This window comes from Sardina pilchardus, chromosome 7, assembly GCF_963854185.1.
Source record: "Sardina pilchardus chromosome 7, fSarPil1.1, whole genome shotgun sequence".
NCBI lineage: Eukaryota > Metazoa > Chordata > Actinopteri > Clupeiformes > Clupeidae > Sardina > Sardina pilchardus.
This window is the reverse complement of record NC_085000.1, coordinates 34,796,686-34,812,941: the sequence shown is the minus strand read 5'-3', so window position 1 is coordinate 34,812,941 and position 16,256 is coordinate 34,796,686. Positions and strand designations below refer to the sequence as shown.

Here is a 16,256-nt window from a genome sequence, read left to right as displayed (position 1 = left end):
CTGATAACGCACCCAAATGACATTGTTTAAAGGAACAGTACTTCACCGTTTTTTCATATCAAACTATGTTATTCCCTTAATTAAGATGAGTTGATACATACCTCTCACGTTTCAATGCGTGCACTCACTGGCTCTGGCGCGTGGTGCTACCTTGATAGCACTTAGCTAGCCCAATGCATTCCTTAGGATCCAAACAGAGATGAAGTTAGAAGCGACCAAACACCTCCATGTTTTCCCTATTAAAATACAGTTACACGAGTAGTCATACGACCAAGTATGGTGAGACAAATTAAACGTGTTGCATTTCTAAGCAGGCAAAAGTGATTACTGTATTGTGTGGCGGAATAACATTGGGAGCACTTAGACTCTGCGCAGTAATATCCTCACTCAGGGAATGGCTATAAAAAAAGCCTAGGTACTTGATTACAAATGTCCATATTGAGCCCTGTAGTTGGGCATTTTGGATCTGAGAGGAAATATGTGTCACCAGGTCCCCCATAAATCTTCAAATGTAACCTCACTAATAGATTATTTAGAGGGCTTGCCTTTTCTGTCATTTAATTACAAATGGAAACGGCAGGAGTTACTGAATGCTACAGGGACTTTGTCTGAAATTGTGGGCTATTGTCAGATGAAACCAAAATTGTGTTCTTTGGCAAGAAACACTTTAGGTGGTGTTGGCATACTGTACGTACAGTAGATGAATGGCTACACTGGAAAAGCCCATGCCTGATAAGAATGACCTTGGTGAGGCTGTTTTTATCCCCAAAGGCCTTGGAACCTTATTAAGGTGCACAGCATCATGAGACCCAAGACGAACCTGAACACTTGCAGTGGGATCAATCTCTGGCAAGACACTTAAAGTGGGTCATGATTGGATCCCTCATCAGGCCAATGTTTGCATGCACACTAAAAGAACCATTACTGCCAATGATTGGGTAACTGGAATAATCAGTTGAAGGTGTATACATCAGAGGAATCAAACATATTGATAGATACTTAGGTGTGTTAAAGAGATTTTTCGTAAAGCAATAGCAGCAGTAAAGCGATAATGAGTATCTGTTTATTTAGTTTACATGAGCACTTAGTAAAGGAGCAGATAACTAAAGTAACGCAATAATGATTCTTTTTTTTAGGGTGCATGGAAATGCACTCAATGAACCAAAAACGTCCAAATCAAAGCAAAAATGGTTTGCTGAACATAAAATCCTGATTTTAGTCAACTTTAGCAGAGGTGCCAATAATTCTGGAGGGTACTGTACCCCACGTGTGTTCCCTCAGTCCTGTGCAGAATGTGTTTCATATCTGAGACCCTCTCCTCAGTCCTGTGCAGAATGTGTTTCATATCTGAGACCCTCTCAGTCCTGTGCAGAATGTGTTTCATATCTGAGACCCTCTCAGTCCTGTGCAGAATGTGTTTCATATCTGAGACCCTCTCCTCAGTCCTGCAGAATGTGTTTCATATCTGAGACCCTCTCCTCAGTCCTGTGCAGAATGTGTTTCATATCTGAGACCCTCTCAGTCCTGTGCAGGATGTGTTTCATATCTGAGACCCTCTCAGTCCTGTGCAGAGTGTGTTTCATATCTGAGACCCTCTCCTCCTCAATGCAGAGTGTGTTTCATATCTGAGACCCTCTCAGTCCTGTGCATTTCATATCTGAGACCCTCTCAGTCCTGTGCAGAATGTGTTTCATATCTGAGACCCTCTCAGTCCTGTGCAGAGTGTGTTTCATATCTGAGACCCTCTCAGTCCTGTGCAGAGTGTGTTTCATATCTGAGACCCTCTCCTCCTCAGTGCAGAATGTGTTTCATATCTGAGACCCTCTCCTCCTCAGTGCAGAGTGGGTCTATTGCGTAACTGAGCCGCTCTCCTTCAGCCCCTCAGCAGCCACAGCCTGCTTCAAATGACCCTAGAAAGACTGAAGGATGAAAAACAAATCCAGCTCAATCTACTGACGACATGTGGTGCCATGCTGTGGTTTCTGTGTGTCTGGTGTCATTATTGTCATCATTACTGTGGACAAGTGGGCGGAGTGCCGTCCCTATGGCCCTGCAACACATGAAGCGTCTGTGAACTGGAGTGATGTGGACAGTGCAACAGTGACATCTTGTGGTGGAAAGAGAGAATGCTTATTAAATACACACTCAGAGAAAGTAAAGCAATAATGCTGCTGGTTCCTTTTCCTATAGTCTTCAATTATTATCAGAAAAATACACAAGGCCAGTGAAAAAAGAATTAGGGCTTTATTACATGAACCATTCCAATACCAATACTGATTACTTAAAATTGTTCACATAAGTAAACTGATAAATTATCAACATTCACTTGTATTACTTGGTCTACACACCGAAACACTTGGTCTACACACACACACACACACACACACACACACACACACACACACACACACACACACACACACAGGCCCAATCCCACTGCATAGTTTTAGAAATACAATTAATTCAATCAGCTAATCAATTGATCACGTTCCATCCAGTATGTAGTCTTAAGCAGTGAATAGCTAGTCATTAGTGCTAGTCACATTTGCTGAAGTTGTAACTGCACTCTGCTGTTGACTTCATAGTTGACGTTATCAAGTGCAGCCCATGTGTGATACGAGTGCACCAACCGTATTGATCAGTGATGTCAATGTCCAACCAGAGGGGGAAGAGGAGGACACAAGTCCACTGAGTCCCTGGACATCACAGAGCAGCGTAAAGAGCTTACACACACACACACACACACACACACACACACACACACACACTTGTCCCTTGACATCACAGAGCAGTGAAAAGAGCTGACCCCCCCCCCCCCCCTTACACACACGCACACAAACACACACACACACAGACACACAGATCACACTGAGTCCCTGGACATCACAGAGCATCGTACAGAGTTGCCCCAGAAATCATATCTGTAACCGGCATCTGTAACCTGATGGCCTGTAAATTCTTCTCCAATTACCCCCCCCCCCCCCCCCAGTCCTCCCCACCCCAGAGCAGTGGCCCAGTGCTCCAGCAGGGCTGTGTTATCTAGGTGAACTGGCTTCTCACTGGCCACGCCAAAGTCTCCTCATCTCACTCCTCCTACGCTGCACCTCCTCATTCTCCTAAACCAGCATCTCCTCATTCTCCTAAACCAGCACCTCCTCATTCCTCCTAAGCCAGCACCTCCTCATTCTTCTAAGCCAGCACCTCCTCACTCCTCTTAAGCCAGCACCTCCTCATTCTCCTAAACCAGCATCTCCTCATTCTCCTAAACCAGCACCTCCTCATTGCTCCTAAGCCAGCACCTCCTCATTCCTCCTAAGCCAGCACCTCCTCATTCTCCTAAACCAGCATCTCCTCATTCTCCTAAACCAGCACCTCCTCATTCTCCTAAACCAGCACCTCCTCATTGCTCCTAAGCCAGCACCTCCTCATTCTTCTAAGCCAGCGTCTCGTCCGGCTGGTTGTTGGCGTTGCTCCTCAGCTCCCTCAGCTCCTCCACAGCGCCCCTCTCCTCCTCGTCCTCCTGCCGCCCGCTCTGCCGCGCCTCCTGCTGCGCCTCCTGCTGCGCCTCCTGCGCTAGCCACTTGTAGTTGAAGTAGTTCATGACGAAGAGGAAGACGCCCGGCACCAGCATCATCACTCCGCAGGCCCAGTACATGTACTTGTAGTCATGGAAGATGTCCACCAGCGCACCTGCCACAGAGACACAGTTACACAGAGCACCTGCCACAGAGACACAGTTACACAGAGTCCACCAGCGCACCTGCCACAGAGACACAGTTACACAGAGTCCACCAGAGCACCTGCCACAGAGACACAGTTACACAGAGCAGCTGCCACAGACACACAGTTACACATGATGTCCACCAGAGCACCTGCCACAGAGACACAGTTACACAGAGCACCTGCCACAGACACACAGTTACACATGATGTCCACCAGCGCACCTGCCACAGAGACACAGAGTTACAGAGAGTCCTTATAGTCATGGAAGATGTCCACTAGCGCACCTGCCACAGACACACAGTTACACAGAGTCCACCAGAGCACCTGCCACAGACACACAGTTACACAGAGCACCTGCCACAGACACACAGTTACAGAGTTACAGAGAGTCCTTATAGTCATGGAAGATGTCCACCAGCGCACCTGCCACAGACACACAGTTACACAGAGTCCACCAGAGCACCTGCCACAGACACACAGTTACACAGAGCACCTGCCACAGACACACAGTTACAGAGTTACAGAGAGTCCTTATAGTCATGGAAGATGTCCACCAGAGCACTTGCCACAGACACACAGTTAGAGCACCTGCCACAGAGACACAGAGCACCTGCCACAGAGACATACGGTAGTTACACAGAGACACAGTTACAGATGTCCACCAGAGCACCTGCCACAAAGACACAGTTACAGAGAGTCCTTAGGCATCAACACAGTTACAGAGAAACACAGAGACAGAGTTACAGAGAGTCCTTGGATGTAACTAGTTTTCAAATACATACGTTTTAACCCAGCTGAACTTCAACCCAGCAGAACTTAAAGCCCAGCAGAACTTTAACCCAGCAGAACTTCAACCCAGCAGAACTATAACCTAGCAGAACTTTAGCCCTCATCAGAGATGACCCAGCAGAACTATAACCTAGCAGAACGGTAGCACTCACCAGAGATGGGCGGGCCCAGCAGGACCGGGGCGCACTCGATGATGGTGGCGAGTCCGACGGCGCTGGAGAATCGCTGGGCCCCGACGAGGTCCATGAGCACCTCGAAGAGCAGCGCGCACAGCATGCCGAACGCCACGCCGAAGAACACGGCGTACACCACCAGCCCGCCGTAGCCCGTGGCCAGTGGGCACAGCACGTGGCACAGCCCGTTGTACGCCACCGAGAGGCTGAAGAAGTACTGGATCCGCGGGCGCACCCAGCGGGTGTTGGCCAGCAGGCCGGTGAGCGGTCGCGCGATCATGTCCACCAGCGCGAAGATGGACAGCAGGAAGGCGGCCGAGTACTCGTCCACCTGCACAAAGATCGTATAGTTACTAAGATGAATCATAAAGGGGTTTTTTTCAATGGAACAAAATAGCAGCACTTCCTGCCTCCTAAAGGGGCGTGTTCAGTGACGAAATAATCGGTTTAGAAAGGTGTAGAATTATTTCTCCCATATAAATACCTCCGTTTTGCCTCCTAAACGGGAGTGGCAGTTGCGTCACAATGAAACCAGAATTTTACCCTCATATGAATCGTCTCGCTTTATAAACCGTCTCTGACCTGCATGTGCTTGGCGTACGGCGCCATGAACACCACCGGCGCGAAGAAGCCGAAGAACAGCAGGACGTTGCCCACCAGGTAGATCAGGTAGCCGCGGTGCCTGAACAGCGACAGGTCGATCAACTGGTTGACCTTGCCCGCGCACCCGCTCTTGCCCGCGGGGCTGCTGGCGCCGGGTGGGTCCTCCTTATCGCCGGCGGCCCCATTGGCCGCGGCGTCTGGACGCGCTCGCTTGACCTCGACGGGCCGCATCAGAGCGCCCGCCACGCAGCAGTTGGTGACGAAGCCGCCCAGGATCAGGAAGCTGCCCCTCCAGCCGAAGCTGTCGAACAGGAACTGGTTGAGCGGCGCCAGCGTGGACAGGAACACCGGACTTCCTGCCATCGCCAAGCCGTTCGCCATCGGCCTCTTGACCTGGAAGTACTTCCCGATGATGGTGAGGGCAGGCTGCAGGTTGAACGAGAGCCCAAAGCCTGGACATCATAGAGGTAGTTAGTGTTCGGATCTGGACATTATAGAGGTAGTTACGGGTAGTTAGTGTTCGTATCTGGACATTATAGAGGTAGTTAGTGTTCGTATCTGGACATTATAGAGGTAGTTAGTGTTCGTATCTGGACATCATGGAGGTAGTTAGTGTTCGTATCTGGACATTATAGAGGTAGTTAGTGTTCGTATCTGGACATTATAGGTAGTGTTCGTATCTGGACATTATAGAGGTAGCTAGTGTTCGTATCTGGACATCATGGAGGTAGTTAGTGTTCGTATCTGGACATTATAGAGGTAGTTAGTGTTCGTATCTGGACATTATAGAGGTAGTTAGTGTTCGTATCTGGACATTATAGAGGTAATTAGTGTTCGTATCTGGACATTATAGAGGTAGTTAGTGTTCGTATCTGGACATTATAGAGGTAGTTACGGGTAGGTAGTGTGCGTATCTGGACATTATAGAGGTAGTTAGTGTTCGTATCTGGACATTATAGAGGTAGTTAGTGTTCGTATCTGGACATTATAGAGGTAGTTAGTGTTCGTATCTGGACATTATAGAGGTAATTAGTGTTCGTATCTGGACATTATAGAGGTAGTTAGTGTTCGTATCTGGACATTATAGAGGTAGTTACGGGTAGGTAGTGTGCGTATCTGGACATTATAGAGGTAGTTAGTGTTCGTATCTGGACATTATAGAGGTAGGTAGTGTTCGTATCTGGACATTACAGAGGTAGTTAGTGTTCGTATCTGGACATTATAGAGGTAGTTAGAGGTAGTTAGTGTTCGTATCTGGACATTATAGAGGTAGGTAGTGTTCGTATCTGCCGTTCTACAGTTCTACCATCTTTATAGGCCAGAGTTCCATCATCTTTATAGGCTACGGTTCTAACATCTGTATAGGCCAGAGTTCCATCATCTTTATAGGCCAGAGTTCCATCATCTTTATAGGCTACGGTTCTACCATCTTCATAGGCTACGGTCCTACCATCTTCACAGGCGATGGTTCTACCATCTTTATAGGCTACGGTTCTAACATCTGTATAGGCTAGAGTTCCATCATCTTTATAGGCCAGAGTTCCATCATCTTTATAGGCTACGGTTCTAACATCTGTATAGGCCAGAGTTCCATCATATTTATAGGCCAGAGTTCCATCATCTTTATAGGCCAGAGTTCTATCTGACTAGACTGTGTGTGCCTGTGAACAGGAGCACCAACTAGCTAACGGAGATTACAGTGTCCTGAGAGATGGGGACTAACAGAGAGTACAGTGCCCTGAGAGATGTGGACTATGGCACCTGAGACCAGGTGAGTGATGAAGGGCGTTTAAATATGATGCCCATCAGCTCCCCTCCAGCCCCATTAGAACAGCACATTACCTTCAGTTCACATTACCTTCCCATTCATATAACTACAGTGCACATTACCTTCCCATTCATATAACTACAGTGCACATTACCTTCCCATTCATATAACTAGTGCACATTACCTTCCCATTCATATAACTACAGTGCACCTTCCCATTCATATAACTAGTGCACATTACCTTCCCATTCATATAACTAGCGCACATTACCTTCCCATTCATATAACTACAGTGCACCTTCCCATTCATATAACTACAGTATACCTTCCCATTCATATAACTACAGTATACCTTCCCATTCATATAACTACAGTGCACATTACCTTCCCATTCATATAACTACAGTTCACATTACCTTCCCATTCATATAACTACAGTGCACCTTCCCATTCATATAACTAGTGCACATTACCTTCCCATTCATATAACTAGCGCACATTACCTTCCCATTCATATAACTACAGTGCACCTTCCCATTCATATAACTACAGTGCACCTTCCCATTCATATAACTACAGTATACCTTCCCATTCATATAACTACAGTGCACATTACCTTCCCATTCATATAACTACAGTTCACATTACCTTCCCATTCATATAACTACAGTGCACCTTCCCATTCATATAACTAGTGCACATTACCTTCCCATTCATATAACTACAGTGCACCTTCCCATTCATATAACTACAGTATACCTTCCCATTCATATAACTACAGTGCACATTACCTTCCCATTCATATAACTACAGTGCACCTTCCCATTCATATAACTACAGCACATTACCTTCCCATTCATATAACTACAGTGCACCTTCCCATTCATATAACTACAGCACATTACCTTCCCATTCATATAACTACAGTATACCTTCCCATTCATATAACTACAGTGCACATTACCTTCCCATTCATATAACTACAGTTCACATTACCTTCCCATTCATATAACTACAGTGCACATTACCTTCCCATTCATATAACTACAGTATACCTTCCCATTCATATAACTACAGTGCACATTACCTTCCCATTCATATAACTACAGTGCACATTACCTTCCCATTCATATAACTACAGTGTACCTTCCCATTCATATAACTACAGTGCACATTACCTTCCCATTCATATAACTACAGTGTACCTTCTCATTAATATAATTTAGTGTAGATTCCCTTTTGACAGAAAGGTACATTTATAAAAGCATTTTAACCTGATTCTGTCACGGAAATGTGCACAGCTACAAAACTCAATTGTGTCATTTGACCTTGCACAAGGTTTTATGCACAAAAGGCTTTCCAGAAAATATTCCACGAAAACAAGCCATGACCATGACACGCCATCACCATGACGTCACTGTTGTCATGCCCCAAACAGCACACTCACACAGGGCACGGCCTTGGGCTCGCCCTCCAACCACACGGGGACAGAGACGGGGGAGGCACCCAGGACACTGACCCAGTCAGAGGGGGAGGAACATTACTCACGTGTCCCTCAAGCAGTGTAGTCTACGTGATAAACCACTACAGCTAACTAGACCACACCACAGTATACCCACTACAGCTAACTAGACTACACCACAGTATACCCACTACAGCTAACTACTACAGCACAGTATACCCACTGCAGCTAACTAGACTACACCACAGTATACCCACTACAGCTAACTAGACTACACCACAGTATACCCACTACAGCTAACTACAGCACTACAGCACAGTATACCTACTACAGCTAACTAGACTACACCACAGTATACCCACTGCAGCTAACTAGACCACACCACAGTATACCCACTACAGCTAACTAGACTACACCACAGTATACCCACTACAGCTAACTACTACAGCTCAGCATACCCACTACAGCTAACTAGACTACACCACACTATACACACTGCAGCTAACTAGACCACACCACAGTATACCCACTACAGCTAACTAGACCACACCACACTATACCCACTACAGCTAACTAGACCACACCACAGTATACCCACTACAGCTAACTAGACCACACCACAGTATACCCACTGCAGCTAACTAGACTACACCACACTATACACACTACAGCTAACTAGACTACACCACAGTATACCCACTGCAGCTAACTAGACCACACCACAGTATACCCACTACAGCTAACTAGACCACACCACAGTATACCCACTACAGCTAACTACTACAGCTCAGTATACCTACTACAGCTAACTAGACTACACCAGTATACCTACTACAGCTAACTACTACAGCACAGTATACCCACTACAGCTAACTACTACACCACAGTATACCTACTACAGCTAACTAGAATACACCACAGTATACCTACTACAGCTAACTAGACTACACCACAGTATACCCACTGCAGCTAACTAGACCACACCACAGTATACCTACTACAGCTAACTAGACTACACCACAGTATACCCACTGCAGCTAACTAGACCACTGCTCTCAAATGTGTCACTCACACTACAAATCACACTCTGCAAAGCCGCAGACAACAGGCAGCGCTTCCCTTTGCATGATGGGAGATGTGCAGGAGTAACAATAATAATAATAATAATTATAATAATAATTATAATAATAACAATAATAATAATAACAATAATAATCTTTATTATTTATAGAGCGCTCCAGAGTACCTCCAATGACGCCCACGCAGATGTACAGGTGCATGATGGTCGTCCCAAACGAGGAGGCCACCATCCCGGCTCCCACCATCACCCCTCCCACCATGACCACGGGGCGGCTGCCGTAGCGGTTCACCAGCACACTGCTCACCGGCCCTGCAGGCACAACGCACATGGACACGCAGGTACGGGTCAGTCAGGGCAGATGGACACGCAGGTACAGGTCAGATGGACACAATACTGGCCAGTCAGGTCAGATGGACACGCATGTACAGGCACACAGCACATGGACACGCAGGCACAGGCCAGTCAGGGCAGATGGACACGCAGGTACGGGTCAGTCAGGTCAGATGGACACAATACAGGCCCTGCAGGCACACAGCACATGGACACGCAGGTACAGTACAGGTCAGTCAGGTCAGATGGACACGCAGGCACAGGTCACTCAGCTCAGATGGACACGCAGGTACAGGTCACTCAGCTCAGATGGACACGCAGGCACAGGTCACTCAGCTCAGATGGACACGCAGGTACAGGTCACTCAGGTCAGTTGGACACAATACAGGCCAGTCAGGTCAGTCTGGAGAACAACAAGAATCTCAAGCGCTTGCGCGGGTTTGTTTGGGCGGGTTTGTTTGGGCGCCGCATTCTTTGCTGGAGCGCAGACATGGCGGCAGGGCTGGAGCTGAAGGGCCGTGTGGGGGAACAGCAGCACACACAGAACACAAATAACACTCTGCACCTGTTGGGCAAGACTCACACACAAGCTCCAGGTGATCCTGCTGTGCCCCCTCATATCCAGCCAAGGCAAGACAGAACTTGTTTCATTTCAAACCTTTGCACATAAACAAAGTTGTAGACACAGAGAGAGAGAAAGAGAGAGAGAGAGACAGAGAGAGAGAGAGAGAGAGAGAGAGAGAGAGAGAGAGAGAGAAGAGAGAGAGAGAGAGAGAGATTTGTCTGCCTGCTTTGGCAATATGAGTACCCCTTGTCATGCCAATAAAGCACTTTGAATCTGAATCTGAATCTGAGAGAGAGAGAGAGAGAGAGAGAAAGAGAGAGAGAGAGAGAGAGAGAGAGAGAGAGAGAGAGAGTGGCGTTCACCTCCGGCGTACATGGCCGCCAGCATGATGGAGGAGACCCAGGCGATCTCACTGTAGCTGGCGGAGAAGTACTCCTGGATCTCCTTGTAGTAGATGGTCAGGGACTTGGGGAAGGCGTAGGAGAAGCCGATGGAGACGAAGGAGCCGAAGACCACGGCCCAACCCCAGCCTCCGTCAGGAGGGGTGTAGCCCAGGGACGTGGGTGCAGGAGGGGGCATGCTGGGTCCTCTGGAGAGGGGCGGTGGACATCAAATCAACACAGTTTTCAATAGGCCTGTTTCAGATGCTGAAAATGTATCGGCCTGTACTGTACAACTGCACTCAGTCTATGAAGGCAGTATAGCATCCTGGCACATCAGCTGGATCACAGACATTTTGAAAGCATGACAAGATATAAACATCCCTTTAGAATTACTATGTAGTTTGTCAGTTACTTGTTGAAAGCATGACTACATATAAACATAATTTTTGAATTGCTATGTAGTTTGTCAGTTAATTGTTGAAAGCATAATATAAACATCCTTTTTGAATTGCTATGTAGTTTGTCAGTTAAGTTTTATTTGATCGGGGATCTGTTGGGGGAGAGCACTCACCTCTTAGAAGCAGACTGGTGTTTAACAGTGAAGCACGACCGTCCGAATGATCAGTCAGATGTCACGTGAGTGCAGTCCTGCACTCCAATCTGACCAATGAGTTGTTTAGGGTAGCTCGGATCGACCTGTTTATTCAACTATCTCCAAAGACAAAGTAGCCTCAATCGGAATGAGGGTTCATAAAAGGCCAATTTGATCTCTTTTGAATAGGCTTAGCCTAATTACTTTTCTTTGAATGTGTCACTGCATGTGAATGTTTATTGTGATTATTTCATTGGAATTATGTATCATTCTCAAAATTTAAATCACACATGGACAGGTTTGGTGCTCGCGGGGAATTATAAAGAACTTTACGCGCCTTTCTTGATGTGACCATCTATCACCAGTAAGAGGTGTGATCATTAATGGCCAAAGGCCAAGACTGTATATGACCATGTGACAGATAGTCAAAAATTCGTTCGTTTCCTCATCGTAGCTAAATTATACATAGCCTATTGTAGGCTATTCTTTGACAAACATACGGGCATTTGAGGGCGGCAAAAGGTATGGAGGTGCGAACTTTGGTGTATCGCCTTGAGATCACATTGTTTGGTTTGCCATAAACCGCCATAGAACCCTAAAGAAGATCGCAGAGATAAACTTATTCAAGTGTTATAAAAGTATTGTTGTCATGCTCAATGGGGAGGGTTTTTTGGATAAGTGGCCTCCTCTGCTCCTCTGGCTACCATAATGGCACTAATTACTTGACGTCTTAAAACACATAGGAGGCGCGTAATGGTGAGACTCCAGTGTAGATTTGCTTTAGCGTTAATCACTGAAATATTACTGTTATCTATCCAAAGTAAGACGACTGTTCCGAAGTTACAGCCTACTGATGGTCAAATCAGGCACAGCTCGTCAGTCAATCTGTACCCATAATAATTGTGTAGCCTAACTTTTTTCAGTCCATAAAGCTTCAACTTACGTTTATAGCCTGCTACTGAACTTGGAGGGCAGAATGTAATCGGATGACATGTATCCTAAAACCCAGCGATAGAGCAGTGTATATCAACTAATATATCCATGGTGACTTTTACGCGTGTAGTCTGTAGCTCATTCAAGTTTAACCGGCTTCTGTGAGTTGCATCAGTAAACCAGACTGATCACCTAGACTCGCCTCCACGTCGTTTGGTGGCAGTATACTGTATTCGTTAGAAATACATCTTCAAAGTGCAAACCATAGAAGAGGAGGTCAAAGATGCCTGTAGTCCTCGCAGTTGTAGTTTACAGGCGTTGTGTAATGTGGAATCTTCACTGTTATTAAACTGACTTTAGGGCTGTAAGGCAGGTTACAGCCCATGCAAAGCCAAGGTGTAAAGTGCGCTTGTTGCTCTGATTTGAGCTTGCTTGACGTTTGAAAGGGGAAACCACAATTTGCAACATCCATACAAAGATGTTCGCAAAAGCTGTAATACTACCTGTCAGGAGTTACCTTAGGACGGCAAATATCGTCCCCTTGAGGCATTTGTATTGCACTCACCTGAAATCGTCAAGCGTAAGGGTAAGTATTCACAACTCCTATAGTTTCTATCGCAGCTCTAAAAGCGTCATTGTTTTCATGTTTAGCCTAGTTGTTCAAACGTAGGATAGTTTCATCGATGCTTTCAGGCTAACTTGTGAACTATCCTAGGTGCTGTACGATGGTGAGTGCCCGGTTTGCGTGAAAGAGATCAATTTTCTGCAGTTCCTGCAGAAGAACCGAGCAGAGAAAGTGGACTTTGTGGATATATCTCTTCAAGATTACGATGGAGCCTGCTATGGCGGGATCAGCTACGAGAAGGCGATGGAGGAAATGCATGTGATCGATGAACATGATCAGGTATGAGGCGCAACACGGTTCTTTTTTTGTTAGGGTTTGTCTCGCTCCATGTTTGTAATGACACATTGCGCCACAAGAGAGACCGTGCCAAATAAATCACCATGGCATCTCTGGATGTGGAACGGAAGGGATTCTCCCTGGTGGAGCTGGGGTTGTGCGTTATGGGGGTGTCCATTCAGACTGGCGGAGCTGGTGTTGTGCAGTGTCCATTAAGACTGATGGGGTTGTGCAGTGTCCATTAAGACTGGTGGTGTTGTGCAGTGTCCATTAAGACTGGTGGGGTTGTGTCCATTAAGACTGGTATTGAAAACATTAAGACTGATGGGGTTGACTGGTAGGGTTGTGCAGTGTCCACTAAGACTGATGGGGTTGTGCAGTGTCCATTAAGACTGATGGGGTTGTGCAGTGTCCATTAAGACTGGTGGGGTTGTGCAGTGTCCATTAAGACTGGTGGGGTTGTGTCCATTAAGACTGGTATTGAAAACAAATGCAACTGAGTGGACGTTAAGGAGGAAACTTATCAAACATGTTCGCCTTTCGCATTCACCCTTCACATTTTGTTAGTTCTAGAACGCCATCCCAGTAAAGTAGCCTTGCCTCTGCTATCTGAGCAATGGCATCAATAAACATTACATTGACATCAATAAACATTACATTGACATCAATAAACATTACATTGACATTCATTTTACAGTGAAGTCACATGGCCGTAATTAATATTATTAATACACAAAGTAGAATTAGCAGTAGAGATGCTCCGATCGATCGGCCGCCGATCATGATCGGCCGATATTGGCTAAAAATGGCTTGATCGGTGAAGCTCAAAATCGCCGATCAAAAAAGCCGATCATGTGACCTAAATTACTTGCGTGACATTTTTCCACCTGCAGGCGCGGCGCACAGGCACACAACAGCCTAGAGTAGAGAGGAGCTTGCAGTGGCAAACATGAGTATAGGCTAAAGGTTCAGTGTAAAATTAACCATTTGCAATGCATGTCGTGCTGAAATCCCTCGAGGTGGAAGCCACCAATAACGTTTTAACACCACTGACGGACAACTGAATATGTCGGGTATGAGAAACTAAACCAGCCAACTTCCTCATGCTTCAATCTGCCGACTAGGCCTACTAACGTTAGGGATGATAAGAGATGGAAAGGAATTAAGAATTAATTTGCCTCCACGAACAACCTCTATTCGTTGTGGAGGATAAAGCCCTCATTAGCCTACGTTACGATTTTGCAAATATTTGTAGCCTAAAAGATTTTTGAAAGACAGTCAGACCCTCACCTCTAAAGACAAATCATAGAGTTTTAAGTCACAAACGAGTCACAGACTATGCAGACATGCGATAATATCAGACATGTTTGATATTGTCGTAACGGCAGAATTAGAAAAAGACTCCGACTGGCTTACAACCGCAAATTGACACCTTACATTAAACGAGCACACGGGAGCGCGCCGCGCCATGATTTCTGTCCCGACTTTGGATATTTATTCGCCGACTGTGAAAACATGGCAATATCGCGCAATGTAAGCATGAATGTAAGTCGGCCCTAACCTGTCTTGATCCACGATATTACCCCGCAGGCATGAAATACTAATGTGTATCTCCTCACGTTACCAAACAGTGTAGCCTACATTGACAAGCTGAAGAATAGGGTATATAGCTTCCCAAGCGCAGACGCCTGTCCAATGTCCCTGCTAGCTTAACAGCGCACTTTATTGACCCAAACTGGTGGCATTTAACGGCATGTTTCAGTCATGGGGGATTTCAAGAGAAAAAAGACTTAGGCTACAGTAGCTTACATTATTTCTTTTTTAGGGATTTGGAACAGAGAAAAAGCCATAGTTTTGCACTTTGTGGCAGTAGGTTTTGGTGTAACACGTTTTTCATTTAATGTAGTCAGTCTATTTAGAGGCTATACTTTTCAAGTAGCCTAGGCAATGTAATTGCCCATCCCATTTAGGTGATCTGTGTGTTGGTCTGCCTGACCCCCTCCTTGTATGAAATCATTTTATGTCTCGCTGCATATTTGGAAAAGATGGCCAAAGTTATTTCATTTTCTAAATACAAATCGATAAATGGTGGTTCCTCAACATCTTCACTAGCCTATAGGCCTACTGTCTTTTATGCCACTTACATTAATTCATAGTTAGTTTAATTTCTACAAATGATGCAAACTCTGCTAGACTATTGTTAAAAGACTCTCATTCCCCTGCCATTCTGTGATCGGCAGTGATCGGCAATCGGCCGATCATGATTTTGATGATCGGTAATCGGTGATCGGCCCCAAAAATGCTGATCGGAGCATCTCTAATTAGCAGAATAATAATGACCATTAACTTACTGTATAAACCATGACTGTAAAGAAAATGAACCAGTTTTTAAGCAAGATGAACAGATACGTCTCTTGATGCTTTATCTTCTATTGAAATGCATGTTCTCAGATTATGAGGCCTCCAGTTGAGTCCTAAATCATGTGTTTGTGTGCAGGTCCTACATCATGTGTTTGTGTGCAGGTCCTACATCATGTGTTTGTGTGCAGGTCCTACATCATGTGTTTGTGTGCAGGTCCTACATCATGTGTTTGTGTGCAGGTCCTACATCATGTGTTTGTGTGCAGGTCCTATAGTAAATCATGTGTTTGTGTGCAGGTCCTACTACAGTGAGTAATTCATGTGTTTGTGTGCAGGTGCATGTGGGCGTCCCGGCCTTCAACGTGATGTACACGGCGGTGGGGCTGGGCTGGGTGGGGCGCTTCATCTCGTGGCCTTACGTCCGGCCCCTGATGGACCAAGCCTACGCCGTCTTCGCCAGAAACCGCCTGCGCTGGACCGGCCGAGAGGAGTGCACGACCGGACGCTGCGCGAAAAAGAACGATTAAGGGACAACAGAATGATGCCGAGGAAGAGGAAGAGGAAGATGAAGAGGGAGAGGAAGAGGGAGAGG

At 46.0% G+C, this 16,256-nt stretch overlaps 2 protein-coding genes across 10 annotated transcripts; one reads left to right on the top strand and one right to left on the bottom strand.

The window, feature by feature from the left end:
* Positions 1 to 3,211: 3,211 nt before the first annotated feature.
* Positions 3,212 to 11,977, bottom strand: LOC134088057 (monocarboxylate transporter 2-like). Of its 6 annotated transcripts, none has more exons than XM_062541958.1 (7): positions 11,449 to 11,975; positions 10,857 to 11,083; positions 9,765 to 9,908; positions 5,268 to 5,740; positions 4,665 to 5,016; positions 3,397 to 3,690; positions 3,212 to 3,324 (listed from the first exon to the last, which is right to left on the bottom strand). In XM_062541958.1, the coding sequence occupies exons 2-6, from the start codon at positions 11,071 to 11,073 to the stop codon at positions 3,434 to 3,436; spliced, it is 1,443 nt and encodes a 480-aa protein (XP_062397942.1). In that variant the 5' UTR covers positions 11,074 to 11,083; positions 11,449 to 11,975; the 3' UTR covers positions 3,212 to 3,324; positions 3,397 to 3,433. The 6 variants fall into 6 exon arrangements, 4 of the variants coding, with proteins under 4 accessions (XP_062397942.1, XP_062397943.1, XP_062397944.1 ...); XR_009939892.1 differs by having other exon boundaries at positions 3,244 to 3,324; positions 3,373 to 3,690; XM_062541959.1 differs by having other exon boundaries at positions 3,244 to 3,324; positions 3,422 to 3,690; positions 11,449 to 11,976.
* LOC134088059 (uncharacterized) lies at positions 10,082 to 16,250 on the top strand. 4 transcript variants are annotated; one of them, XM_062541963.1, is made up of 4 exons: positions 10,082 to 10,097; positions 10,234 to 10,265; positions 13,118 to 13,306; positions 16,000 to 16,250. In XM_062541963.1, exons 2-4 carry the CDS (start codon positions 10,239 to 10,241, stop codon positions 16,189 to 16,191), a joined length of 408 nt encoding a protein of 135 aa, XP_062397947.1. In that variant the 5' UTR covers positions 10,082 to 10,097; positions 10,234 to 10,238; the 3' UTR covers positions 16,192 to 16,250. The 4 variants fall into 4 exon arrangements, with proteins under 4 accessions (XP_062397947.1, XP_062397949.1, XP_062397950.1 ...); XM_062541965.1 differs by lacking the exon at positions 10,082 to 10,097 and having other exon boundaries at positions 10,214 to 10,265; XM_062541966.1 differs by lacking the exon at positions 10,082 to 10,097 and having other exon boundaries at positions 10,262 to 10,297.
* Positions 16,251 to 16,256: the final 6 nt, after the last annotated feature.